The 24,001-nt window shown below is 31.3% G+C and overlaps 1 protein-coding gene across 1 annotated transcript in view; it reads left to right on the forward strand.

Moving 5' to 3' along the window:
• LOC134680760 (receptor-type tyrosine-protein phosphatase epsilon-like) overlaps window positions 1-23,281 on the forward strand; it is a 39,255-nt gene extending 15,974 nt beyond the window's left edge. The window contains exons 7-24 of the mRNA XM_063539986.1: window positions 740-851; window positions 2,082-2,161; window positions 2,542-2,825; window positions 4,673-4,760; window positions 6,061-6,128; window positions 11,169-11,205; window positions 11,590-11,687; window positions 13,553-13,684; window positions 14,119-14,264; window positions 14,949-15,084; window positions 17,281-17,430; window positions 18,350-18,449; window positions 19,116-19,189; window positions 19,589-19,714; window positions 20,190-20,300; window positions 21,013-21,164; window positions 21,609-21,744; window positions 22,973-23,281. Of these exons, the coding sequence (XP_063396056.1) occupies window positions 740-851; window positions 2,082-2,161; window positions 2,542-2,825; window positions 4,673-4,760; window positions 6,061-6,128; window positions 11,169-11,205; window positions 11,590-11,687; window positions 13,553-13,684; window positions 14,119-14,264; window positions 14,949-15,084; window positions 17,281-17,430; window positions 18,350-18,449; window positions 19,116-19,189; window positions 19,589-19,714; window positions 20,190-20,300; window positions 21,013-21,164; window positions 21,609-21,744; window positions 22,973-23,053 (2,111 nt within the window). The 3' untranslated portion in view covers window positions 23,054-23,281. The remainder of the gene's footprint in view (window positions 1-739; window positions 852-2,081; window positions 2,162-2,541; window positions 2,826-4,672; window positions 4,761-6,060; window positions 6,129-11,168; window positions 11,206-11,589; window positions 11,688-13,552; window positions 13,685-14,118; window positions 14,265-14,948; window positions 15,085-17,280; window positions 17,431-18,349; window positions 18,450-19,115; window positions 19,190-19,588; window positions 19,715-20,189; window positions 20,301-21,012; window positions 21,165-21,608; window positions 21,745-22,972) is intronic.
• Window positions 23,282-24,001: the final 720 nt, after the last annotated feature.

The following is a 24,001-nucleotide window of genomic DNA, read 5'->3' on the forward strand; positions in this document are numbered from 1 at the left end:
TAATTATAAGTATTGAATGCTTCTTTTTGTAACTTTATAGGGGTGTAAAAGCGTTGACCGTGCGCACATTTTTAGTATGAAGCGCTTCCGCGCTTCATACAAAATGTACTTCGGTCAACGCTTTTACACCCCAATAAATTTTCAAAAAGAAGCATTCAATTCTTAAATACATTTTAATGTTGCATGCAGTTTTTCGTTACTTATTCCTACACTTATAAATACCAGAACGTCTACATTTTATTAATAATACACATATTTTAAATTGAGTGTGATTGGTGTCTTCAATAATATAGAACTATAGTCAGTTTATGTCTGCACACTTTAAAAGAGGAGAGACATTGGGTTAGGAAAGGGGTCCATCAGTCAGGTCGTTCGTGATTTTGTCTAAATATCGTATCTGTAACTACCTCAAAACTCATTTAAAAATGTCGTAAAAATTGGTAAGAATTTCTTTGAGGTAACAGTTTGGATCAAACAATCAAATTCTTGTTTTTATATATATCTGGTACCAACCGTATGAGATAAGCCAATTGAAACTGAGTCTTACAGTTTGCTATCGTTGGCGACTAGTTGTGGTTTGGGTTTTATCATTGTTAAAAGTCGAACAGTGTTCTAAAGTTATTGCGTATATTAACTTTATCTGAATATAATGTCAATACGAATCGTACCCCATCCCCTCGTTTATATATGATACATAAAAGCACGAATGAATGTAAAACAGTCATCATGTATGTTTTAGTGAATGGAGAGAAGAATACAAGAGACAACAATTCCAGTGCATCAATAGGAGGGGGCATAGGGGCTGTGGTTTTTATTATCGTTGTTGTAGCAATACTTATTATTATATACAGGTAAATTGTCTGGTCAATTGTTCATTTTTTTGTAGTTTTTTTCGTTATATCACTGGCCATTGCAACTCGATTGCATTGCTCACTTTCGCCGTACCGGTTCAAGCGAGAATATCAATCTCGTTGATTTGACCATCGATAATATATGATTACATTTTTAACTAAAAAATCTCTAGTAAATGCTGTGTAACCATTAAGAATTTTTGACAACAAAAATCACGTAGTAAATGAATTTTGAGATGAAGCTTAGTTTAAATAATTTGTTTTTGTCTACAACAAAGCACATTGAATTGTTTACACAAAAGGTTATAAAATTAATGAAGGTACTATTAAATTATAGTACTCGAAAACCGTTTAAAAAAACAATTTAAACTTTGCAATTTTAAAATTAATAAGTAAACAAAACGTGCAAACACACACACACACACACCAACACCAACACACCTACACGCAAATTAAAGGAGTAGGTCCGGTAAGGGCCGATTTTGGCCTCAAATTTCAGGTTCATCTAACGAAAGATGTTGGACACTTTTTAAGCACTTAAGTGTCTATTTCAATTGATTTGATAAGTTTTTGTGAAGATTTCAACTGATTAAGTCATGAAAAACGCTCTGAATCAAGCTTGTATATGGATTATCTATCAAATATGCCCAAAAACGTCACTTTAAGATGGTTTTTTTGTCAAAAATGGAAGAGGCCGCATCCGTGTTCATCATAAACCTCTATATATGTTATGTTTTATCATAAAATACAAACTTATGTTTCAATATTATGAATGAACACGAATGCGGCCACTTTCATTTCAGACGGAAACCATCTAAAATTTGACTAAAATGCTATCATTGTGACGATATCAGTAATTTAGCATGACTTTATGATGCTAGTACCCGATATTTGTACATTGTATTGCCAAAATCAGCTTATATTTATGTAGCAGAAGCATTTTACTTTCCAATGCATGACTTAAAGTATACATTTTAACAGTTTTGCAAAACTGCTATATTTTGGGGCCAAAAAGGGGTCTTACTGAACCTACTCCTTTAATGATAATAATACAAACATAATGTTTAAATCGAAATAGGTCGAACTACACAATACATAATACTCAATTAGCACAATCAAAAGCTTACAAAATACTTAAAAGAAAATCTTAAATTGAGCATCACATCAAAGTTTTTCATGTGTATACTTACATACATTTTAAAACTGTTGTGTCATTAATTTCATTTGTAGGCGACGATCTAAACCAAGAAAAGAAAAGAATATTAGAAATCAAGACAAAATAAGTAAAAGCGAGGAAAACACGTATTGCAGTGAGTATATACTGATATTTAGCTGAATATGTTAATTTTATCAATTTGATATCATTTTTATTTGAATAGCGTTCTTGTTAAGATTGACTAATTAAATATATAAATTATTATTTTTTTCCTCGATGTTTATGTAAAATCATGACTAAGATTACTTTTGGAAAAACAAAAACCTTCGATTGCTATGTTTTGTTTTGTTTTGTTTTTGTTATTTTGGTTGTCTTTATTGAAATGTTTTATTGTTCTTGTTATGGTTTTGTATCAAGAGAAGGTGATGTATTTTAATCATCTATCTAAAAAGAGCATATTTAATATATCTTAGAACGTTCATCATAACATATTATTATTCACCAACAATCATCTGTTTTTCGGTTTACTTTAAGATCATAACGCTGCTTTTAAGACGGAGGATTTATGTCTCAATTTAGATAGCGAACCAAATTTAGCTAAGGAAAAGCCTCCCTTTGCTGGTAAAACAGAGAGTAAAACAAGTGTTATAGAAGTAATTGACGAATATCCAGAAGAGTATGACGAGGAAGAAGAAGGAAACGTTTATAATAATATACCTTCTGAAAAATCAATCACTCAATATAAAATACCTATAGCAGACCTTAAAAAGGTTATCAACGAGAAAAGAAAGGAAGAAGGTTTCAAGAATGAATACGAGGTAAAAATCAATTTTCTGTGTTAAAGGGGCACTAAGCTACGAGATATATAAAAAATCTAAAGTTTGATTTTTTTCTGTTCAATCAATAATGAAAGTGAAATAGTGAAATAATAATTCGCTTTTTGCAGCCAAAACGGTTCAATTTTGTCAAATTACGCTGAGAAACATTGATAATTAGTTATAAAATAAAATCAAACAGACCTATAAAAATCCTATTGCACGTGTTGGTTTAATCTATTTATATCTTTATTTATGTTTGCATCGCTTATATGGTCATCTGAGGTCAAATCGATAGTTAATTAGATTGCGTCTGGACTAAAATACACACGAAACGAACCTATATATTATCTACCCCATGCTCTGTAAACTGTTTATTTTAAACGTTTGATAGTTTGGATAAATGTTTTACATTGTTAAAAATCAAATATAAGAATTTGAGTCAAATCGGTGACCATGAATTTGACAGCTAGTGCCCCTTTAACCATTACGAGATGATCTTTTTTTCTATTGAATATCAAATTTTAGAAATCATATTTTTTTAATGTAAAGATAAATTCCTAATGTGTAATTTAGAATGAGAAAAACTTTGTTCATTGTTGAACATAACAGAAATACGGAAAATGATCCTCCAGCAGGCCACAGTTAAAAATACAGACATCGCAACGAACTTTAACAATAAGTAAATTCAATAATCTATAAACAATTGGACACAATACATTTCTTATATTACGTGAAACAATACTCATTTGACGAATTATTTTAAAAGAAATACCATTTTAATGAGAAATAGCAACCAACGACAATCATTGGACAACACGTTCCATGCATGAGTCATGTACGTGCAGAAAATGTCGGTGGTACATGTAACATGTATTTAAACATTTGACCCTCGTTAAACAATTTTGATCTAAAAAAAAGTCATTTGACTTGAACAGATCTCAAAAAAATAAAGAATAATCGTATAGTGATTTAAATTCAGTTAATCAAATTTTAGACTCATTCACTGGTACAGTAGTAAAATTTGTACTTTTTTCTGAAAATTTGCTTGCAGTTCATTAAAATCTGTTAAACTATATGTACAAATTAACATGATGCCGAATATTTTATAAGGCTAATACAAAGAATGAATTGCAATAAGTGGACAATTGAAAAATTGAGTTGGGTGGACTGAACATGACTTATTTATTTTTTGCTCGATCTCTTCAGATGTCGTACAGATCAGGATAACCGTCTAAGACTAAATTCATTCAATAGTGGCAATTCTTAATCCCATAAATAGAGACAGTGTTTACGGCGGTGCATGAGAACAAACAGTAAAAGTCGAACAGTACTTATTTTATCAGATTGTTACTTGTTAATTTTCTAATTAACACCACTAGATCTGGAATTGAACAATTCGTCATATTCAGTCTAGCAACATTTGAACCGTGTCCGCTTTTAAACTTTACTTATTCGCAGTATGAAGAACCGTAAGTGTAATCACATTGTAATTACAGATATTAATAATATGTTCTTTTAATGTATTTGCAATTAAAATAAAATCTATATTAACAGCCAAAACACAATGTTCAAACATCTTAAATTTATACATTTACATGCTTGTATCATAATTAAAGAGTGTTAATGCCACATCACTGTAACAATTAGAATATAAGAGATTGTATGTTGACCTCGGGTTGTGTTTTGATCCAACGTGTTGTTCAGCTGGTATCTTGTTGTCACATATCTTCGTCTCTGTTTTTATGTTCTGACAGTATTTGTAGCTTTTAATTAATCACTGTGCTTTTTGTCGAACTTGTTACTTAATGAAACGGATGTGTTAATATGATTAAATTTTACTTTTTTAGCTCTTACATAAGGGACTTGTTCATGCTCACTCTGAAGGTTCAAAAGAAGAAAACAAAGTTAAAAATCGCTTTCTTACAACATGGCCATGTACGTATTGTCGCTTCATTATTTTTATACCTATAATCTGTATCGAACAATAGTCTTAGAATCTCTATAGAGTGGGTCTTTCAAACGATCACTGTTCATGTCCCTAAGTTTTCTCATTTTGTTCTCCACTATTACTTTATTTTATATAATTCAGTTTTATATTTTTTGATATTTTGATAAATGAATAAATTAATGAATGAATAACTAGATAATAAAAAAAAAACATTTAACTATAATTCTTAACTATTCTCAATAAACATACATGTATCAATTTACAGTGTGTAAGACGAATATATTTGCTACTCCTTATTTATAATATAAGAGGACTTCGACACAACAGAGACACAACACCGACATGTAAAACATACAGAAACGAACTATAATGTAACAATGGCCATTTTCCTGACTTGGTACAGGACATTTTTATGAAAAAAATGGAAGTGTTAATATTACATTAAAATGACAACATTACACGACAGGACAACAATAAATAAATGGGAGAAAATAAAGGACATAGAAACAAACGAATAATAGCGACAAATGTATCAATAAAATTGAGAATGGATATGGGGAATGTGTCAAAGAGACAACAACCCGACCAAATAAAAAACAACAGCAGAAGGTCAACAACAGGTCTTCAATGTAGCGAGAAATTCCCGCAACCGGAGGAGTCCTTCAGCTGGCTCCTAAACAAATATATACTAGTCCAGTGATAATGAACGCCCTACTAATTTCCAAATTGTAAACAAGAAACTATTATTAAAACAATACAAGACTAATAAAGGCCAGAGGCTCCTGACTTGGGACAGGCGCAAAAATGCGGCGGGGTTAAACATGTTTGTGAGATCTCAACCCTACCCCTATACCTCTAACCAATGTAGAAAAGTAAAAGCATAACAATACGCACATTAAAATTTAGTTCAACTGATGTCAGAAGATGTAACCAAAGAAAATAAACAAAATGACAATAATACATAAATAACAACAGACTACTAGCAGTTAACTGACATGCCAGCTCCAGACTTCAATTAAACTGACTGAAAGATTATGATTTCATCATATGAACATCAGGCACAATGAATACAATGATACATGAATACACAAATAAACTATTAAATTGATAAATAGAGCTATCCTTGAATGTTCTTACTATACAATTTTTACTATTCTAAATGTACAAGTTCCAATGTAAGTGTTAAATTATGTCATATGTATAAAAAAAAATAGTGTAACATGTACATTTTGGTGAACACGTTAAGTATACATAAATGTTGTACAAATCGTATTTTTTTTCTTGTAGATGATCACTCAAGGGTTGTGCTGACTAGAGATAACAAATACGATTACATAAACGCTAGTTACATTGATGTAAGATATATATGTTACCTTTATATAACTCTTTTATAACGTTTTTATTGTCAAGTAAATTAAAAAAAAAATGAAAGTGTAATACATATTTCAGAGTCCTTAACACCACATCTTCCTATATCTATATCTACTTCATGCAATGAAGGCATTTAGTTGAAACATTAGGGCGCCTGATACTTTATTTGTACAATATTATCGTCTCCGATGAAACGATATTAAGAATTGAACGGTGGACAGTCAGTGCGTGAATGCTTCTTACTACCTGATTGGAAGATATTACGAGACGTGAACAATCAAAGTTTATTGATTGGCTAGGAAAATCCAAACCTAGTAAATGTCCTTCAATCCCGTTGAGTATCGGATTTGTCCTCTCTATTCTAGCAACTAGATTTTGCCTGGTCATTAATCATGCATATTCATGACATTGGTACACAGGTAACTTTTTTCTAAAAATAGAGTTTTGTATTAACGATATATACTACTTCATAACGTGTAAACAACGACGTTAAACGATATATACTATTTCATAACGTGTGACCTCGCGTGTGTGGTGGAATTTGATGATTAATATTCTAAATGAATTTATCTACAAAGCGAGAACACGTTCCATTTTCATCAGCTAAAAGACGGCTATCCCTTTTTGAAAGGCTAATACTTGTTTCATTATACTTGAAGAATTACATGTCATTGACATAGTTTGTTTTGACTAAGTGCAGAATTGCATAGCTGGTAGTAGAAGCCTTATCCTATTGATGCAAACGATTTCCGTCCTTTTGGAGTTCATGCGCTTGTCTCTTTTTATTTTCTTAATTCACTGTGTCTAAACCACACCGGCAAAATTTGCTCGGACGTGATGCTATCTAACATCCGGCACAATGACGGAACACCAATAGACAAAAGAAAGATAGGTTTCTCCTTATTTTCTTATTTTTTTTATGATATCGAAGAATATATATACATATACAACTATTTTCTATTGTGAGATGCAATATTTTCTACAACCGTTCTCTATTAACGGAGAAATAAGTGAAAATGCATGTCAAAATGACGAATTGAGTGAACCTTGCCTCGAAATTGTTTAATTTCTCGTTTTAAAATTGTTTACATTGTACGAAAAGAAAGGTACGGGATTCGAAGATAGATATTGACACGGATATTGCAAATTTAGTTATTATGAGCATCTCAATAATTTCATCTTTGTGTATGGAACGAAAGAAAAGGGTCATGTCAAATGAAAATAAACCGGTTTCGTCAATGTTGTTACTACACAATCACCCGGTTTCGTCTATATATATCACCCGGTTTTTTTTGTTTTTTTTTAACAAAAAAATTATGAAAAGCAACTTTGGGACGGATCTGAACATTGTCCTTCGAGAATTTAAATATATATTTATTGTAAGGTAAACTTGGCGTGTTAAAATTTATTTTAAACAGGCACTTTTGAACATAGTTAATTATGATAATACACATTTTCCTAATGAAAGGCGTATCCCTTATTTCACTGAACTTCAAACTAATTTTAAATGGAATATAAATACTCAATAGCAAACACTGGTATCTAATTATTTTGTAACATTATTATATTTTCTTTGTTTATAATAGTAGTATGTAAAGATGAAAAATAAAAGTATATGTTTTGATTGTGCCATAATTTTAATTTACTATACTATATTATATACACTATGCATTCAATCAATGACGAACAGTCCCAAACCAACTATAGTCTATACTGTTCTGCACAAGTTTATCATGCATGCAGTCCTGCCATATTTTCTGGTACTATATATACTGTGTTCCTTAAACACTAAAGCAAGTTTTCACACTTAAGCATCCATAACATAGCAGTTAGATTTGTAACTTTCTCCCCGTTTCTGGTAAGCACATTTATTTTCCTAGGCATGTTTTTCACATTATTTTTACAGTTCAAATTCATCTTTTTTACAGTTCAAATTCAATTGAAACTTCAAGATAACTTTCGAAAACAATACAAACAAACAAACAAACAAATATTTTACATGTATCTGACAGTTTTGTATTTTCAATGTGAATAAAAGTTGGTTTGCAAAACATCACCGTCATTTCTATCTAGGTCTTATTTAGAAGAAGTGACGGTAACCACTTATCCCATACACATTGACACAAAATGAGACAACTTTCTTTTAGACACAAAAATGATGTTGAATTGATCAAGTTTAGGTCACCGTATGACTTAAACAAGTAGAAAAACACACAAACCGCATGAAAGCAAGCTATAACAGGGTCCTAAATTATAAATGTAAAACAATTCAAACAAGAAAACTACCTGCCTATTTTATGTTCAAAACGCATATGATATAAAGCAACCAAAGACAACCATGGAATTACAAGCCTGTGACTCGGGAAATGGACTGAGTCAAAGTGTTGTCGCTGACACAAACAGTACAACAAAAGTACAAATAATAAAAAATGATGAATAAACCTTAACTCGTCCTATGACAGAGCCTGTATAGTAAATTCGCGATTTGTGCCAAAACTTGTGTCATAGTTAAAATTATCCATTAAATATGATAAATAAACATGTATTCGCAGTTTACTATGAAATCCACTATCACTGACCTAGTATACATATGTATTAAGGGGCCAGCTAAAGGACACCACCGGATGCGGGAGTTTCTCGCTTCATTGAAGACCCATTGTGGCCTTCGTCTGTTTTCTGCTCTATGGTCGGGTTGTTGTCGCTTGGAATTTGTATGAACTTTTCATGTTTAAATGCCCCCCCCCCCCCTTTTTTTTGTTTTTGTTTTACCAAAAAAAATTCAATCACTCTAAACCAAAATTTTAAACATCACCAAAAAGTAAACAGAAGTTTATAGTATTTATATAACTAAGAAGTGTATAAAGTTTGATGCAGTTATAATACTTCGTTTTTGAGATATGGCGCGACATGTTACAAAAACCCACATTCCTGTTTCACTTACATTTTCTGTAACTCAAAAAGATTTAATTTGATTTTCACTAAAAGGTTTACAGATCGTTTGGCCATTATAAGAAATAACTGTGTTACATTTTAAGAAAATGAGATAGACGGACGGACGGACGGACAGAATGACTGATAGATGGAGGAACGGACGGATGGAAGGAGGGGGTGTATACAATAATACGGCCAGTCAAAATTGGGACGGGCGTGTAAAAACGCAAAGAAATGAAAAAAAAATCGTAATTAAGGTCAATAAGTTTTATTAGGATATCGGCCAAGTCGATTTATTTGTATATTTGTCTGCCTTATCATTTTCCTATATAACTTTTACATATATTTGAAAAAAAAAATAGAAATCGATAAAAAGAACTTATATTCGCCATTTATTATGAGAAACATAATCCAACTGACATAATCCAATTGCCCGGGTGTCCCTGTTTTCTCATTTCTTACAATATTTTAATTCGGTATACACTTTATAAGATAAGTGGCGAATCTAGATGACGTATATGTTGCACGCCCCGATCCCACCTTTGGTTGCCAAAACTTTATTGATTCCTGTATTTGCAGATTTTGTAAAGCAAAAAATAATCAAAATATTGTTCGACTCGCTACGCTCGGCGGTATGTAAAAGTTGTTCGAAATACGCCCACTTTGAAATAAACTGAATCCGTCTGTCCGTATATATTGTCAAAATATATTGTCCAACATCAGTGTACGATCATCATTACACAATGGCGACAGTGCAGACTGTTTTTTTTTAATAATGTTAACAAAATATGTATTATTGAATTTTATCGATGACCTGAGGCTATTATACTAATTTGTACATAGCAGTATAGTGATGAATAAATTTTATTTTAATGCATGGTAGTTGTAATCCTACATTTATTTTCTATGTCGATTATGCATGCATATCCATTTGTCTTATTATCGACGTTTATCCTTAAGAAAATTTATTTTTAACGATGGTGGAAAAGATTACATACATGGAATGATTAGATTACTTATAAAGGTGTCCATTCTTTTGTGCGAGAAAATCACATATCAATTGTGTGTTTCGATTTTTAGGACCGTAAACTTTAATTTCAAGTCCCATAACTCATAATGAAAAAGCATATTTAGAGAGCTTTAATCTCAATATGCTGTTAAAAAATTTCGGAATGCAAAGTAAAATTAACATATCTGTGTTCTATAAGATAGATATAGGAAGATGTGGTGTGAGTGCCAATGAGACAACTCTCCATCCAAATAACAATTTAAAAATTAAACCATTATAGGTTAAAGTACGGCCTTCAAAGTATGAATTTGCTTATTATTTATTTGAATCTGAGACTCATATAAATAATAAGCCGCTGTCCGGTGAACGAACTTGTTTTCGAACGACCCACAAAACTCCTTTTGAACGCTGAAGTTAAATAATCAATTATAATGTAATGCAATTATGATTTTTTTTTATTTGACCAAACCGGGTTATGCATTTTGAAAACTATGACGAAACCGGCCAGTTCGATTATGACATGACCCATTTCTTTCGTTCCATACACAGAGTTACAATTATTGAGATGCTCATAATAACTAAATTTGCAATCTCCGTGTCAATATCTATCTTCCCGTACCTTTCTTTCCGTGCAATGTGAACAATTTAACGAGAAATTAAACAATTTTGAGGCAAGGTTCACTCAATTCGTCATTTTGACATGCATTTTCACTTATTTCTCCATTAAACGAGAACGGTTGTAGAAAATATTGCATCTCACAATAGAAAATAGTTGTATATGTATATATATTCTTCGATATCATAAAAAGAATAAAAAAATAAGGAGAAACCTACCTTTCTTTTGTCTATTGGTGTTCCGTCATTGTGCCGGATGTTAGATAGCATCGAGTCCGAGCAAATTTGTCAGTGTGGTTTAGACACAGTGTAATTGGTCTTCTTAACCGATATGAGATTTAAACATTGAATTTTCGACCATGTTTAATAGTGGAATTAATTGTATTAAAGTATTGACAGTGTAGTTAATAAAAAAAAACGTTTTTTATGTCATTCTTCTTCTAATTATATCCAGCGTTTTTGATTTCAGAGCTATAGCAAGGAAAAGGCATACATAGCAACACAAGGTTCGTTTATCATGTTTATAATAGTTTGATAATTAAAAAGGTAGATTTGTATTCAATTTAAGTCAGTATTTTTTTTAATATTTAATGTCTGTTTAAATCATGCTAAACTGGCCGTTTTTTTACTAAAATTTAAAAAAAGTGCCTTTTACAGCTGTTAGGGCATTGTACAATTTTAGTTGGTTCATAAAATATTTTCTTTGCTTAGTTGCGAACGCTTTAGAATATAGTTTAAATCGAATCTTCTATCATAACGACTTATATTTTTATGTCGGATAACCCTAAGGGGTTCGGATGCATTATTCAGGTTCAAACCGAACAAATATGATATATTATGCATTTTCTACTATTGTTTAAGTCCTTAAACGCTTTTTGTTTTGTTCGTAGGTCCAAAAAAGAATACCATAAGAGATTTCTGGCATATGATATGGCAGGAAAATGTTTGCAAAATAGTGATGGTAACGCAACTAGAAGAGGGGAGAAGGGTATGTACTTCTATTAATAGTACTAATTTCAGTCACATTATATATATTAAGCCCCAGGCATAAGATGTTTTGAGTTAAAAATCATCAATGTGTATTGAAGTTCTCAGATAGTTGAATGAAAAAAAAAATATACACGCAAAGTAGGAGACTAAACCAATGCTGATGCAACCTATCGCAGTAGATATGGAGTTGATTTGAACCCCTTAGTAAACATGTACGTTTGTTACCTTGATATGTGTCTACCTAATCTGTTTAGGATACTTCTTTTGTCTTAATTCTTGGTGACATCGACATATGACCTTTTGTACCAAAGTGTTCAGACTATATATATTAACGTAGTTAATAATCACATAAGCAGCTCAATGTAAACGGTTTCCTCAGTAATCATAAATGTGCAATTTGTGGGGGCTAATTAGTATGAATAACCGTTCTATTACTGATCGATTTCCCTTCCCTTAGACAGTTTTACGATTGACGAAAGCAATATCAAGAACGTCTCCTTTCACATAGTGACGTCGCTGATAACTTCTCAGTTATTGTGACGTCGCTGATAATGCCTGCTCTCGTCTCATTGTATTGATGCGATAATTAGGCAGCGACAAAGCACGGTGAGATAGTCGCAGGGATGAAAAAACATAGCTCTTATCATCCTTCCATCCACCTGTATGATTTATTCATGATATTCAATTATGCGAGGTGGGGCGTGTCGGTTTTAGTGCTTGTATTGACAGGACAGACAGATTCATAGACATCAATACGCATGTCATTATCAGTCTTTCAGTCAGTTCTAAGACTCATCCGCTGAGGTAAATTACGTATTGTTGTCACATAACGCTTGCAGTAAATCAATAATGTTCAGTAGCGCTTTAGATTATTCAGAATGTGTTGACGTGTAAATGTAAATATCAACTGAATGAAAATTCTGAATTTAGTATGAACAGATCCTAAATGTTTTGCCACCTTGATGGTCTCGTAGTAGTGTGTTTATCTCCAGTGCAGTTGGTTGGGGTTTCAAATCCTGGCCGAGGCATATAAAAAATTGCTGAAAAGAGAATTGCTGTGTTTGTTCTCCGCTAAGCACATGGCATTAATGATTAGACTCCAAAACTGTTCATTTCGGAGTCGAAACCATGTGTCCGAGTAAATATAAAGTGAGACGTTTTCATGTGGACTTACATTGTGAATTAGCAAGTTAAAAAATCAGGTTCAGCATGACGGTCATGTACAATGCAGGGCTACATATTATGTTACATAAACATGGTCTGGTTCTGAATATTACCGAATTACATGATAAATCCAAAAAAAGAATGATGCTTTACTAGTGATATTTCTTGTCTTGTAAGTATCTTTTTTATTGATCGATAACCAACATTATACCATGCCAGTGGTAAACTTGTGTTTCATACAGACATTATGTCGCCTAAAAAACAAAATTACCCAATTAAGAAGATCATCAAGAAATAATTTTAAATAAAAATGACGACCGATCGTACAGTGCAGGATCTTCTTTGTTTGAGTATGTTTTGCTTAAATATTGGTGTACAGTGCATATTATAGCATTAGTCATACAACCTTTAGTCTTGTATGATTTTTAATTTTAGTTTCTTGTGTATAATTCGGAGTTTAGTATGACGTCCATTATCACTGTACTAGTATGCATATTTTTCAGGGGCCAGCTGAAGGACAACTACGGTTGCGGGAATTCTCGCTACATTGAAGACCCATTGGTTGCCTTCGGCTGTTGTCTGCTCTATAATCGGGTGGTTGTCGCTTTGACACATTTACCATTTCCTTTTTCAATTTAATTTGTATATGTAAATATATTATCTTCATGTCACATGCACTTTTGAACTTTTGTATTTCAGAAAAAATGTGAGCAATACTGGCCTGAATCTGTCGATCAATCAACCATTGTAGACAACTTTAAACTTACAATGACCAAGGAGAAGTATCATACAGTTTTTGTGTACAGATTAATTATTGTTTACAATAAAACGGTAATTTTAATTCAATAATTTCAATGAACATCAAAATGTTGGTAAAGTTTATGCAATAAGTTTTACATTGATATTCATTTGAGATCAAGACGTTGCTTCACTTTGACAGCAACATTATGTCAGTAGATGTGACTGATTTAAAAGAGTTTCGATAACAAGTAAACTCAGCGTATACCACAAATAACTCACATCAACAGATTCCCAGAGTGTATGCATTACGGTTTATGAAATACAAACGAAGAGAACACACTGAATTAGTAATATTCAGAAAGAGAAGGTTTTCATACATGTATCAACTAACGAGTATTTTCCTATTTCTGCATATGCTAATAAACAATAAAGTAGTGTTTATTGCTTATAAATATATACACGGTATTGTAGAACCAAAAATAGATTAAGCTCAAATTTAATGTTCTTACTTCTTATAATTGTAGAACAAGCAAGAAAGGAAAGTTCATCATTTTCATTTCACTGAATGGCCAGATCATGGTGTTCCAGATAGCGTCAAACTGGTCACCTTTTACAGGAAAGTGAAAAGCATAACATGTGATATGAATGGTCCAATGGTTGTCCACTGCAGGTAGAAACATATACGATATAATACCAAAATATTAGAGTTATCCAAGCATCTGATCTTCGTTTGAGTGGATTTATTTTTCAGTCATTGTAGTAATGAATAATACATCTCATATCGTAATTCAGATATACATGTATATTTGTTTGCAAGATTTTTTTCCGACTAAAAGATAACCATTTCGTAAAGTACGCATACGGAGAAAGTGTGTTTTATTATTCCCTTAAGAACGACGTTGCAATCACTGTTTTCATATCATATATCTGTTTAACGACACTATTAAAGAAGGAGGTCGGACTAAAATATTACTATTTTACTCGATATTGGCGCAAATGACCGACTGCAAACTAAATCTATGACAAACGTGAGCTGAGCTTAATAATTGTCAATTTCTCATTATTCCTTTTGAAGTGCATGCGGCTTCCGAGGTTTTATGTGATATCGTAATTTGTCGTGCAAGTCATTTAACAGAATTCTACTATCGATAAATTCATAAATATTGCCTTCACAAGTGACATATTGCACTCCAGCATTCAAAGTATACTTATCTGTTTATTTATTAAATACATGTAATAAACAGAATTTTAGAAGGTTTTCATTATGCAATTTCAGGGCCTAAAAAATGTATTCCTCTCTTCAGTTGTATGATAGAATTCTGCACTCATTTATATGTATCATGTATTGTTTTAGCGCTGGCGTTGGTCGGACAGGCACATTCATAGCTGTAGATGCTCTTTATGAAAACAGCAGGAATGTTGGTTTCATTGATATTATGGAGTATGTCCAAATGATGAGGAAAGACCGCATGAATATGATTCAAACACATGTATGTATGATTTTCCCAAATACAAATAAAAAAAAGTCATGGCATTTGAGACCACAATTTAAAAATGGTATAGACTTGTGCGACGTACACATTTTATTCCTTAGACCCTTTTTGGTTTGTTCCAAGATGAAGGACTTGGATGTCTCTAATAAAAACAAACTGGTTTAACTATGTTTATATATGTTAAACATTCCATCTTCAGAGGTAAATTGACAAATATCTGATGCTATTCTGTTCAACAATATAACATCAGTTTCAGTGCAGTCAACACTTGTATAATGATCATAAGTAACTCTTATAATGATTATAAGTCGACCTTTTGGATGATAGCTCTTCATCTTTTATACAAATGTATAAGCTTTGGATTTCAAATATTTTGGCCACGAGCATCACTGAAGAGACATGTATTGTCGAAATGCGCATCTGGTGAAAGAAAATTGGTACCGTTATTTTATTGTATAACATGACCTTTTTTTATATCTATAAACATGATTAGATAATGGTAAGATTTGCATCTACGTAATGCTGATACAGCAATCTTTGAAAGAGTAAAAACATATTCATCACAGAAGCAAGTGTTATCACTAACAGTTCAATTTAAACTTTATAACTTATATATGTAGTTTTATCATAAGGTGGAGGTATCCCTCCCAAACCCAACCCTTTAACAGGAAGTTCAAACGAAACAGGTTTCATTTAAGCGAATCTGATTATAATGCAGCTATATCTTTGCTCCTGTTTTCCGGCTCGTTGATACATAGTTGTAGGTAACTTGTAGCTAAATTCTGTTAAGATGTCACGGTTAAAACAACAAACACCTATATGAGTTCCTGAAATACTTGGGATTAAAGCATACATGGGAGATTTTCTCTCTCATCTTCACCTCACAATAAGATTTTAAAACAAGTTTTTAAAATTTCAAATAGACAGAGACATATAATACGTCTCTGAAATAGCGAATAAGATCTCCGGAATAAACTATTACCGTGTTTGTGTTGAGTCGTTTCATAAGGACATCCAGTTTTCATAACCACTATGCACTATGCATATTCGTAAGTTTAAACTTAATTAAGTAGACATGCAAGTAAGTATTCATTTTAAATTTTGATCAGAATCATGAGGTGAAAACCCCTTACAATCGACTATAACTGTTACATCAGTCTGATTTACAGTAATTATCAATACGTCACTTCTGGAGTATATATATATATATATATATTGTTCAAATAACACAGGCACTTGTTTCTCATAATAAATAATAATAATAATAATAAATAAGCTTTATTTAGAGTCGGCAAGGTATATAAACATAGATAACCATAAGCTCTAATGAGCTTTTAACCGACATATGAGACATTTTTAACAATGCAACATTTACAACAATACAGCACATAATATAGTACACATGCAATAAATATCACAGCACAAAAATGAAGCACTAAAAGCAGAATATAAGCATAAGCTATGTATTAAAGCTAAAAGCATTAAAGTTGGCAAAAATGCATAGCATAAAATTTGAAAAAATGGGATATGATCTAGATGGTAAATTAATTTGCATAATATATAAACTAAATTTTGCACAAACTGTACACTTACAGTATTTCCATTCCATGACTTTAAAATATTTTTGAACTGACTAAAATTAGGAATTTTTCTAAAATCACCATGTAGATCATTCTATAAAACAGCAGCTGTGTATTTAAAAGAGTTCTTACCATAGGTTGATGTTTGGACCCTAGGTATATCTACAATATTAGAATATCTAAAATTATATTAAAATTTGTCAATTATACAAAAGAGGAGATATGATATGATTGCCAATGAGGTAAATATAAGAAATGAAAGGCAACCGTACGGCGTTCATCAATGAGAAAAACTCAACCGCATAGTTAATAAAACTAACGACTTAGTTTATAACAAAAGGTATTTGAAAAAACAAATACTATAGTATGACGATCATGAACCAATGGCAACCAATGGCATACATGCTCTTGACTCATGACAGTCACATGAACAAATGTTGCGGAGTTAAACATGTTGGAATGGGTCATTCCCTCCATTATTTGTTTTTGCGTCAGCTTTTTAAATTGTTAAAAAAGAGTTTGTTGATAGTGATTACTCTAGCCTGTAGACAATATTTGAATACCGTATTTCTAATATGATTCATCCTTTAATTTTGCCATGTTATATTTGCAGGAACAATATGAGATTGTGTTTGAAGCACTGCTGGAGTTATTTACTGTTCCAGATACGTCCATTGAAAAGAATGATTTCTGTGGACAACTTCTAACGCAAGATAATAAAACTTTACCAAAAAATCAAACAATGTACAGTGAAGAGTTTCAGGTAACATATATTATTATCACGACGTATTCTTAGAAACCAGCATGCTTACATCTTACGCGTCCTCAAAACAATTGTTATTCCCCACCTAGGATAGTAGAGAGGCATTATGTTTTTTGGTCTGTGGCTCCGTTCTTCCGTCCGTTCGTTCGTCCGTCTGTCTGTGCGTCTGTTCGTCCCACTTCAGGTTAAAGTTTGTTGGTCAAGTTAGTTTTTGATGAAGCTTAAGTCCAATCAACTTGATACTTAGTACACTAGTTGCTTATGATATAATCTTTTTGATTTTAAAGTCAAATTAGACTTTTGACCCCAATTTCTCGGTCCACTGAACATAGAAAATGAAAGTGGGAGTATCAGGTTTAAGGTTTTGGTCAAGGAAGTTTTTGAATAAATTGAAGTTTAATCAACTTGAAACTTAATACATATGTTCTCTATAATATAATTATTCTAATTTTAATGCTAAATTACATCTTTACCCAATTTTACGGCCAACGGAACTTCGAAAATGAAAGTGCGATTGGGGCATCCGTGTACTTCGGACACATGCTTGTTTATGAATTAAAAAGAAAATAGAAATTAAAAAAATAACACATTCAAAAGTTGGCTTACATGTAACATTAACGTATCTTTTACGCATTGTGTGACTGTTTATAAATTGTCAGATAATATTTAAGTATTAACACATCGTTTTTTCTTATGTTACTTTGCAGTTTAATTGTATGTACTAGGATGCGACAAGTTGACAATATTTGTTTTAAACTGGAAGACACAAAATATGCAATTCTTGATTGTTTGAATGCAAATGTATTATTGTTATGAAATTCATGTACATGATGTATATACTTCTGTTTGAGTAGAGATTTATTTGACTATATCGCGTAAATGGTTCTTATTTTTTCATTTTCTCATTTTAACATTTTAGAGATTGCAGACGCTGAGACCATCATATTCTGCGAAAAGTTTTACTGCTGCAAATTCTAAAGAAAACAAAACAAAGAATTCTTCGACTGCTGTTCTTGCACGTAAATAGTTTTAGTACTAAAACACATTTCCAGATCATTACCTAACGAGTGTGTTATCGTTAATTGAAAGCAATATTAATAACGATTAACATATCTTTTTATATAAAAATCTTATAAAAACAATGTTATCAACAATATTTTGTCTAGAAGAATGTGGTGGTATGTTTGCATACTATAGGACTTAGTAAGTAAATTTCTTTCTATAAAAACATCTAAATAATGATGAGTTTCCCTACTAATTAAAGAATACAAATGCAACAAATTATATTTTGGTAAGAACTAGATTAAAACACAGAAACCAAAACAAGCAACGAGTATGACATTTTTTTTTATTATGTAGACAATCAGTAGTTATAATGAAATGGTCAGTCATACACACTCAATCATTGATAATAACAAATTAAAGAAATCTGTATTAAAGATATCTATGAAAATATTTTGCTACAAACAAAGTTTTCGAATAGGATTATCTGACAGGAGATAAACCACTACATGGTTTGTTTAACTGAATGTACAAAATTACGTTGAAATGTATGTTGTCAACGATTAAGATTAAACTTGTGTATTATGTAATACATCAGTTGATCCTATAGCTATTTGGTACAATGTTGTTATTACATGCACTAGAATGTAGAATTGGTTTTTTTTTCAAATGATATGTTGCAGATGACAATTACAGGCCTTACTTAATGTCTTATAGTAATAGCAGAAGTGACTACCTCAATGCCGTGATGATTCCAGTGAGTTCAATTTATTTAAAAAGTCTTCTCCATTACTATATTAAAAGTGAGGATCTCAACGTCCAATCGAGTACCCGATCATCGCGCGGTAGATTTAAGTATTGAAAACCAAAATAAAAATAAATAGGTTGGCGGTTTAGAAATTATCATCTGCAAAAAACATAAGAAGGTCCAAGACTATTCAATTGTATCTTTAAATGAAATTCCATTTAGTTAGGAAATTGCAAAAACAATACACTCAATTGAAATAGCTTCCCGTAAAAATATGATTTACTTTAGGTCAGAATCTTGATGAATGGTAGAGACTATTCATCAGCACAAATTCAAATTAAATTACTGTGACTTAAAACCTTATTTCAGCCTTTTATCTTGATATATATTTGAAATATTTTATTATAGGGCTATGCATCTGATAGTAAAATGTATGTAACACAGTGCCCACTTGTTGAAACTGTAATTGATTTTTGGACAATGATATATGATCACAGTTCCAGAATAATTGTTTTGTTAGATCCCGAAAATAAGGTAAGATTAATGTTTGTTACCTCGAATATCATTGAGTATCTAGTAATAGTGATCTTTCGAAAAACCTCTTTGTCTAGCTGATGTCATCATTGTAATGTTGACTTGCTTTCAAAGAAAAAGAAAACAAGCAATTTACTGGTATCACCACTGGTATCGACATACTATTCCGATATTAATGTGTTGACTTTGGACCTGCTCCTCCTTATGAGAGGTTTTAATAGTCTAGTTATAGATATTCATAAAGAAAAAAAAAACATTTAGTCAGAACATGAAGTGAATTCAAATTGTCGCAAATATTTTTCAATGGGATATGCATGTACATTGTATGAAAACAACAACGTTATAACGATATTCAATTGTTCTAATGTCCTCTGACACAGAATATCTGAAAAAAAAAGTTGTTGCACAATGCTTAAGAATTGTATATCCTGTTTTTATAATTTATGGTTTCCAGCTGCATTTTATTTTTCTCCAGGGTGCTCCATTATGGTTAGACAAGAAAGAAATGCTTCAGTTTGATAACTTCATTATTATAAAAGAAACGGAAAATTCACCGGAAGAGCCTCAGCTAACTTTACATCATACGGTAAATACGATCATATAAGTTTATAAGTTTGCTCCCGGTTTTTAGTTGAGTTCGTGTTGTTTCTTAATGATTATTTATAACTGCTGATGTAAATGTCCTTTGGTTTTGTGAGTCTTTGTTTACTCCTTGGTTTTAATTGTTATTGTCTTTTTACAATTACTAAATTCAGTGAATTACACGATTTTGATATTGTACAGCATTTGGCTAACGTAACATATTTCATGACTTCTCACAAGCTCAGTGTTTATACCTTTTGACTTTTATTTGTCGTGAAGAACAAGAAAATTTTTTGTTATACTGAATAATTATGAATATCTTATAACAGACTAAACTGTTGAAAAGAAAAATAATAATTTATATTCGTCGGCATTCAATTCAATTATCACGACACATTTCATGAACAAAGAACACCCTGATGATACAATCACGTCTCCTTCACATTCACAAGCCTAAATATGTATATAATGTGTTTAATTTAATTTGTTATAAAGTGAAAACACGCGATTTCTGAGTATAATGCTGTTCGTGTCTCAGACATGTATAACTTGAAGTTAAATAGACTAAGTAAATTGAACAAACCATTTTTTCAGATCAGTAAAATAATATCGTTTTTCTTTTTAATTTCTCCAGATTTTTTTTTAACCAATTCAATTTAAAATCCTCTTGGAGTAAATCTACAAAACATTTTGTTCAGTTAGATATTCTTTTACAGAAAAATAAAGAACAAATCTCAATCAATGTGTTTACTGCTAAAGATTGGACCATCAGTAATGCACCACCTTCACCAGAGTATATGTTATATCTTCTGCAGCGCGTACAAACCTGCTGGGAAACACACAAATGTCCGATCACTGTAGTTTGCAGGTATGTCCTTATATTAAAGTAGAAGGTGTATTTTTTCATATGTGTATGTATAAATATAACTTAATACTGAGTAATTTCTATAGTTTTGTAAAATTGTTCTAAATCTTTTATTAATTGCATTCTGTACATTGGATATTTGAATATAATAATATTAATCTATCGTACCAAATTGTCGGTATTAAAAAGTGGAATATACCAAGGGGCTATCACAAAATGTAACTGTGCAACACTAATCTTAACGTAAACCATTTATGTTCTAAGTGTCCCTGTTCTACAAGTGTTGACAACTGCCGAAGAGCAGGGCATTGGCATGGGAATATCTGATAATGAAAATCTTCACTCTTATGATAACAAACAGTTATTACAAAATGATAAAACGTTTTGCTATTATTTTTATGAATCAAAACAATAAGATGATTTTGCAATCGATTCTCAATATTTCAGAGATGGTTGTAGTAAGAGCGGATTATTTGTGGCTTTGAAATTAATTTTGTACAAAATGCAGATTGATGAAGAAATTGATATTTTCCAAGTAGTAAGAGAACTGCAAACAAGGCGGCCTGAGTTCCTTGTGGAATTTGTAAGTGTGTTTTAAGTCCATGTTATATTTTTCAATCATTAGATATAACATTATTAAACATTTGCATTGTCCCATCATTGGACAACAAAGTATGCTAATAAGAGATGCAAATCAGATACTAATATTTCTAAACAGTGTTTTATAGAATTGTTGATAGTTTTTATTGTTCCTTGAATATAAATTAACATGCGAAGGAGATATATTTATATACTGAAGCTTAGAATTACGTATAATTGTATATCTGATTGCAAGGTACCCCCTTTAAATGAAAAAAAAAACCAACAACAATAAAACAATTCGCTAAATAATGATTTCAAGAATCCAAATGACTGAAAATTTACCGTATGGTTGAAGCGAGTACTTACAATTGATTAATGAACACTTCCTATAACATTTATAAAAGAGGGACGAAAGATACAAAAAGGACAGTCAAACTCATAAATCTAAAACAAACTGACAACGCCATGGCTAAAAATGAAAAAGACAAACAGAAAAAAAATAGTACACATGACACAACATAGAAAACTAAAGAATAAACAACACGAACATAACATTTCATGATTGCTCAATTTGATTTATAACATTTAAAAATTGTGCCATATGTAAGTCTTACTTTATCTCGTGCAAATAGGCAATCAACCACTGACTCAAATATGTCCTTAGTATTGTTATTTGTTCTGTTCCTAAATATGAATTGAACATTCTTGTGCTCTATGATTGAAGTTTTAAGACATTCTTGATTACTACAAAGATTGACAGAAATGGCAATTTTCTTTAAAATATAATGAACAAGTATACATATTTTCCTTGTGCAAAAATTTCTGTGTAACACATTGTATTTCTACCATACATAATAGAATATTGCATCAACATTAAGTGATTCTATTTTCAGTCATTATTAGTGATTATATCCAATAGATAAAATATATGCTACAAAAATTACTGCATTCCATTAAATTAAACATATTGCCACATAAAATAAACATTTTTTCAGTCTTTAAAACCAGGGTGTTTCCAACCTGTACAATTTTATATTTTCAACGTTTTGAAGGATTCAATGTTTAATAACTCCTTTATTTAAAACCAGAAAACTTTTCCCCAATACCTTATATTTCAGATTTGCTCTTCTTCTCCCTTTTGTACATGAATTAATTTTGCAGATAAGACATAAACAAAATTTGGTATGAATTACCGATCTTTTAGACTTAATTTTCTTTGTCAATTGTAGGATCAATACGAGTTTTGTTACAAGTTGGTCAGAGTTCAACTAGAAGGAGATCCCAACGATTCGGTGTATGCGAATACTTAGGAAATTCTTACAGTATAAATAGGCGTCAATATTTTATGTCTTTTAGTTTTGTGTAACTCATTTTATTTGCCTATTATTATTTTCTCCACAGAATTGTGGGATTTATGTTAACATACCATGCAAATTTAAAACATTTATTGCAAAACCTAACACAAATATAAACGGATGCAATTCGTAGTGTTTGAACGATCGAATCATTTGTCATTTAAAAAATCTAAAACACTTACCTTAATAAATTTAAATTACAAGAACAAACATTAATCAAAATGTCCATTGTTTGTTGTTCTATTTTAAACTCTAACCTCAATGTAGAGAGTTTAATTGTTGTTGTTATTTTAAAGAAGATGTTAAAATTTTATTTAGATATTACTAAAATCATATAGTTTAAATGAATGTCCATAAGTAATGAACATAGTTTAAATTCATTGTTAAGGAACTACAATGCATGTGAAATATTGTTGTGGGATAATAGAGAAGGGCACACATGTCCTTGTTTTGTCTTACTGTTACTTGTAATATATTGCCACTTTGCTTAGTCAATCATTATCTCCTAAAACGCATTACACCTTAGCAAGTAATTGGATAATTTATAGAACATTTTGTTCTTTTGTTTGGGAAAAAACTGCTTCTTTCCTCATTTATGAAAAAAGCAAGTCGTTTGATAAATGCACTAGCGTTGTTAATAAATTACCGCTGATATCGTGTTTTCCCTACTCGCAACGATGTCGGCAAAGCATTGTCCAACAACGAAAGGACTTTTTCATGGGACTAAATAAAGGATTGCTAAATATATACTTCTTACCACGGTAGTCTTGAAATATAGTTGGTTTTTCGTTGTGTGTTTTTTTTATTCACATTGTCATGTTTACTGTTGATAACGTATACATTTACCCTAACACATCCGATGATTGTACTGATTGATATGTTAGTCTAGTTGTAACTTGTTAT

The sequence above is a fragment of the Mytilus trossulus genome, chromosome 1 (assembly GCF_036588685.1).
Source record: "Mytilus trossulus isolate FHL-02 chromosome 1, PNRI_Mtr1.1.1.hap1, whole genome shotgun sequence".
Lineage (NCBI taxonomy): Eukaryota > Metazoa > Mollusca > Bivalvia > Mytilida > Mytilidae > Mytilus > Mytilus trossulus.